Source organism: Mustela nivalis (genome assembly GCF_964662115.1).
Source record: "Mustela nivalis genome assembly, chromosome: 12".
Classification (NCBI taxonomy): Eukaryota; Metazoa; Chordata; class Mammalia; order Carnivora; family Mustelidae; genus Mustela; species Mustela nivalis.
Window position 1 is genome coordinate 98971078 of NC_139031.1, and position 6000 is coordinate 98977077.

Sequence of the window (6000 nt, forward strand, 5' to 3'; positions counted from 1 at the left end):
GCTTGAACATTCTCTTATTTTCTGATAATAATCCTTTCTTATTCTAGTTACTCTCAACTGCTCTGAAGAGAAAGATACACAACATCCCTATCTACCACAAAGACCAACTGAAGAGGAAACTATATATGACACAGAAGCTTAAACAGAGTTCGTCCCAACATGGAACTCATGTCCTCTCATAAAAACTATGAGAAACTGCTTCAGCTACAAGACAGGCTGCAGATTATTCTTTGAGAAATATCTGACTTATATAACAGAAGGGATTTCAAAGAGTGCCAGCTCAGCAGTCTTTCATAAGACTCCATCAATCTCTGCCTTGGTTTTCTCATTGAAAATGGGACTTTCCGGGGGTGCCTGGGTGGCTCAGTCAGTTAAGCATCTGCCTGCCTTAGGCTCAGGTCAGGATTCCAGGTTCCTGGGATAGAGCCTCATATCCAGCTCCCTGATCAACAGCGAGCCTGCTTCTCCCTCTCCCTCTGCAGTTCCCCCTGCTTGAGCTCTCTCTCTTTCTCTCAATACATAAGTAAAATCTTAAAAAAAAAAAAAAAGAAAGAAAGAAAATGACTTCCCAAACGTGCATGTGAGTATTAAGTAAGATAATATAACTGAAAGCACCTGTATAACCATAAAGTATTTATGAAATACTCATTCAGCAGAGAATTCATATTTTTTCTCATAGGGAAGTTCAACTATCAGTATGTAATAATTTAGTAAAAGATATTCTTTTGGCTTTAAAATCCTTTTTTTCTTAAGATAAAATTTATCAATGCATAAAAAGTGTTAAAGTTGAGGACTAAATAATGAAAACACATGTAAGACAAATCATTCAATGTGAAATTTGTACTATTTTAAATTTCTAGAAACTTATTTTTTCAAGCTCAAGGGGAATCAATATTATGAAAAAATTCTCAGAACTCAAGGTCATGTCTCCTGTACCTATAATCATTTATGTGGTTTACACTGGCACATATCCTGGCTGAAAGAAAGGTAACAAGCTTTACAAATAAGAAGTCAAGCTTCAAGAAACAAAATTTTACATCCTATATTTACCCACATTTAGGTTGCTATGGACTCTGTTGGAAACATCAAAGAATATGACCTGACATTTCTTAAAAATAATCAAAATCACATCCTCTCATTACTACAGAACCAAAATTGACCACTTCAAAAATTCTCTTCAACCATTTCACTGAAAGCTTTAATTTTGTGTAAGATAAAAAATGGTAACTTCTTAAAGAACTCAGTTTCTTTGAACATTTATCTCTTCTCATCTCTTCAATATTTTTGACTAAATGAAAGGCCATAGAATGTAGCAAATAGATCTTCGCTTTTTCCTACTACATCATTAAAATATAACAGATAATTTTGTGAATTCTGTATCAGAATGAGATCAATTAGTTATACCAGAAATGCAACCACAGTTCATAGCTGGAAAAAAAGACACCTTTCTTATTACAGAAAAGATTATGAATAATTATGTCAGAACCATAATACACATGCAAAATTTATAAATCTTAAACAGAGACTGCTAATAACAGAAAACAGAACTTTTGCTTCCTGAGAGTTCTAAACAGTTCCTGTCTGTTTTGCAATGAGATTTCACTACTTTCACCACAGACAGAAGCATAAAACTGTGCATTTTGCTTTCTGGTTACATGTAAAAGAACACTTGTTGTTACACAATGAATTACATTTATTGGGTGTTCCCCTTAAGAAAGGCACAGCCTTAATGCTATAGATGTGTTCTATTTAATTCTCTCTACAACTATGAGGCAATAAATGGTTAAGTTGTTCGAGTTCATATAAGTGGTAAGTAAAGAGCTAAGATTCAACCACAGCCTGTCTGACTCCAAAGACCATGGTCTTTATCACTGCATTAAACCTCTCCGTGACAAAAAGAAAAAAGAAAAAAAAAATTAAAGGAATCAAAAAGAAACAAATACATTAATTTGGTTTTTCTATTTTAGGTTCATATATTAAGTAGCTATCTAATTGCACTGTTCTGCTGCTTCAGGAGTTGTAACTTTTGTAAACAAACTTCTGTGAGCATACAAATATATGTAATATATTTGCAAAAGATAAATACCTGTAGGCAAGTGAATTTTACAATACAGACAAAAATAAGAACTGAAAAGAACATTCCTGGAGGACTTAGTATCAACACCTGGTAGGGTGCAAATCAATTTTTTCAGATTAAGTCATTTATTATAAACTCTACAAGACAGTGCTTGCCACCTAAAGATATTTCAGCTTTGTAATGCCAGTTTTCCTTCTGTGGAAGGAAGCCAGACAACCAAATAATAGAAAGTCTTAGTTTTCCCTTCTCAGGAGACCAGGGCTACTTCACAATGTCTAGAATTTGGATGAGTTAGAATACCTAGCTGAGTCAGTACAGATCCAGTTAATTAGTTCGCACCATGGGGAGCCTGGGTGGCTCTGCCTTCGGCTTAGGTCATGGTCTCAGGGTCCTGGGATCCAGCCCCCCACATCGGGCTCTCTGCTCAGCGGGGAGCCTGCTTCCCCCCTCCCCCCCCACCCCCCGCTGCTTCTCTGCCTACTTGTGATCTCTGTCAAATAAATAAATAAAATCTTAAAAAAAAAAATAGTGCGCACCATAGCGAAGTGTATCTTGCTCTGAAAGGTATTCTTCCTTTTGTGAGCATTTGAAATAAGGATGACATGTTTAAGGTAGATTCCCCTCCAAAAAAATAAACCAAAAAACCCCCAACCCCTATTTATAAAAGCCAGCTTAATATATGCAAAATTGAGCTTTTAAAATACTGCTTGTGAGCAATGTTACAAGACCTTCCTTTCCCAAGACCCCAGATGAAGGCAGTCACCACCGTCAGGCCCTTGCCCCATCCTACCGTGGCGCTGTCTGGCAAGCCAGACAGACGTCTGCAGCAACGGCGGACGTTTACTGAGTCTCTGTGCCAGGACCTGCAGCATGTGCTTTACAGGCCTGTCACCCGCACAGCACCCCCGCGAGGGAGGCGGGCACGGTCATGATACTGATTTTATGGGTGAGAAAGCAGGAGTCGAAGTGACCCAGTCGAAGGCACACGGAGCGGGCCGGCCAGGCTGAACGCGCTCAGGTCTGACTCCAACACCGACGCCTCGGACTTCTCCAAACTGTTCGTAAGGAAAAGGGGAGTCCGTCCCCCGACCCCTGGCCCTCACCCCTCATCAACACGCACAGTGTAAGGTCTCCAAGCAAGCCTTCGCCTTTCACAGTTTTCACCAAGAGCCGAAAGAAGAGCGGCGGCGGGAGGAGAGGACAAGGGCCGGCTGGAGCAGAGGGGAGAGCGCGAAGCGAGGGCCAAGAGCCTGGGAGTAAAACCGATGGGACCTGGGCCACTGAGACCCAAATACTTCACAACTAAAGTCGCACGAAGCCAAGAAACCGAAAACGAAGTCGGCGCGAGGCTGGGACGGCCGGCCGGCGCGGGGGCAGCGGAAGCCGTCCCGCCGCGCTTCGCCTTCGCACGGCCACGGAGGGGACCGAGCACACGCGCGCGCGCTGAAGCGCGAAGCCAGCGCCGACGCCGCAGCTGCGGCTCCGGGGAGTGCACGCAGCTCCCACGCCCCCCTCGCCGCCTCGCCTGGAAAACGCCTCAGACGCCGGAAGGGCCTGCGCAGAGACGGGGCTGACGGCCCCGGTCCCCGCCGTCGGGGGACTCGGTCACACCCGCTCCCGGGTGAGAGCCGCGCGCCGGGGAGCGCCTCGCCGGCTGCGGGGACAAGCCGTGGCGCGCGGAGGGCCGGCTGCTGCGACTCGACCGCCCCGCCCGCTGCCCGCCGCCCGCACCCAAGTTTGTGCCAAGTCACGGCGCGCGCTATCGGCCCCGGGCCCGCCACCCCCACGGCGCCCGCCCGCCGGCTTCTGGCACTGATCGGCCGCCGGGCCCCGCCCGCCTCACCTGCCCAGCTCCCGGCCTGGGCTCAGGCTGTAGCCGTCCTGGAAGGGCTCGGTGCGCACGGCGGTGCGGATCTCCGTCAGCAGCCCGCGGGCCTGAGGTGGGGGCGGCGGCCGGCGCGGCGCACCCAGACTCCCGCCCGCCCGGCCCGACCCGGAGGCGGCGGCCGAGGGGGAGCCGCGGCTGCCGGGCTTCTCCAGGGGGATCATGGTGGACCGGCACGCTTCCTTTCCGGCCGCCCCGCTCGCTCCTGGCTGCCCGCGGGTAACGGTCCCACCTGCTGCCACCTCACGCGGACCCAAGAGCCTCCAGGAAGCCGCTCTCCACACCCCCCCCCCCGGTCGGCGCGCTTTAACTGCGGCGGGCGGACTCCCGGCGTCCGGCCCACGTCCCGCCCCGCCCCTCGCCCTGCCCCTCGCCCCGCCCCTCGCCTGCCCGCTCGGAGTCGGGAGTGCAGGGTATCTCACGCGCTCCCTCTGCAGCCGAGAGGGAGAGAGTGCAGCCTGGGGGGCCGCTCTGGCCTGGAGGAGAAGAGCAGCACTACCCTTCCGAAGCCAGGGCGCCCGGCCCCAGCCAGTTACACACCTGTTGAACATCTGAGTGCTCCAAAACTTGGTCCCTCCGTCAGTGAAAGGCAGAAGTGTTGCCAGCTGGCGCTTTACCTTGGGCGTGGGGCGTGGTGGGGGGGCGGGTTGTTATGAGACTGAGCCGGGCTGCTGTACAGCACGGGGAGTTGACCAGGGCACCTCGTTCCTTCACACATTGGGAGGAAATCTGGAAGCAGAAGTTGAGTAAATATTATTAACCCCTTACTCTAGTATTCTACGTCTGATGTCTTCTCTGTATTTAACATGGTGCTCTCGTCTGGTATTTTTTTTCTAAATATTCGGGGTTTTTGTTTGTTTGTTTTTTTGTTTTGTTTTGTTTTTTAAATGGACTTTAGGGAAGTCTGGGTGGCTCAGTGGGTTAAAGCCTCTGCCTTGGGCTCAGGTCATGATCTCAGGGTCCTGGAATCGAGTCCCGCATTGGGCTCTCTGCTTGGCGGGGAGCCTGCTTTCTCCTGTCTCTCTGCCTGTCTCTCTGCCTACTTGTGATCTCTGTCTGTCAAATAAGTATATAAGAAAAAAATAATTTAAAAAATAAAAAAATTTAAAATGGACTTTATTTTTTATTTTAGAGAAATTTTATGTTCACAGCAAAACTACCTGAAAGGTACAGAGATTTCCCACATACCTTCTCCCTCCCTCATCTGGTCTGTTTTTAATTGAATTAAAATAGACACACAATATTGTATTAGTTTCAGGTGTACAGGATAGTTAAGTATGTTTTTATACATTATGAAATGATCAGCATCATAGGTCTAGTTGCCATCTATCACTATACAAAGTTATTACAATATTATTCACTATATTCCCTGTGTTGTATATTACATCCTCATGACCTACTTATTTTTATCTAGAATTTAGTGCCTCTTAATCTCCTACACCTATTTTGGCCCTCTTCTATCTGCCTCCTCTCTGGAAACCACCTGTTAGTTCTCTGTATCTATATATCTATAAGGCTGTTTATGTTTTGTTTTGTCTTGTTTTTAGATTTCATATATAAGTGAAATTAAATGGTATTTGCCTTTCTCTGACCTATTTCACTTAACATAATACCCTCTAGGTCCATCCATGTTCTTGAAAATGGCTAGATTTCATTCTTTTTAAGGGATGAGTAATATTCCATATATATATATTGTCTTAATCTTCTGCATGAATTTACATTCCAACCAATAGTGCACGCCCTCACCAACACTTGTTATTTCTTGTCTTTTTGGTAATAGCTATCCTAACAGTTGTGGGTGGCTATCTCCTGATCATTTGGACTCCCATCTCACTGATGACTAGTGATGCTGAACATCTTTCATATGTATGTTGACCATCAGTGTGTCTTCTTTGAAAAAATGTCTATTCAGGATTTTTTAATATGGGGTTGTATGCTTTTTGTTATTGAGTTGTATGAGTTCTTTATATATTTTGGATATCAACCCTTTATCAGGTATATGATTTGCAAGTATCTTCCTCCCATTTGGTAGGTTATA

General features: G+C 46.2%; 1 protein-coding gene across 1 annotated transcript in view; it reads right to left on the reverse strand.

Moving 5' to 3' along the window:
• STK17A (serine/threonine kinase 17a) overlaps positions 1-4326 on the reverse strand; it is a 40489-nt gene extending 36163 nt beyond the window's left edge. The window contains exon 1 of the mRNA XM_082691736.1: positions 3921-4326. Coding sequence (XP_082547862.1) covers positions 3921-4126 — 206 coding nt within the window. The 5' untranslated portion in view covers positions 4127-4326. The remainder of the gene's footprint in view (positions 1-3920) is intronic.
• Positions 4327-6000: the final 1674 nt, after the last annotated feature.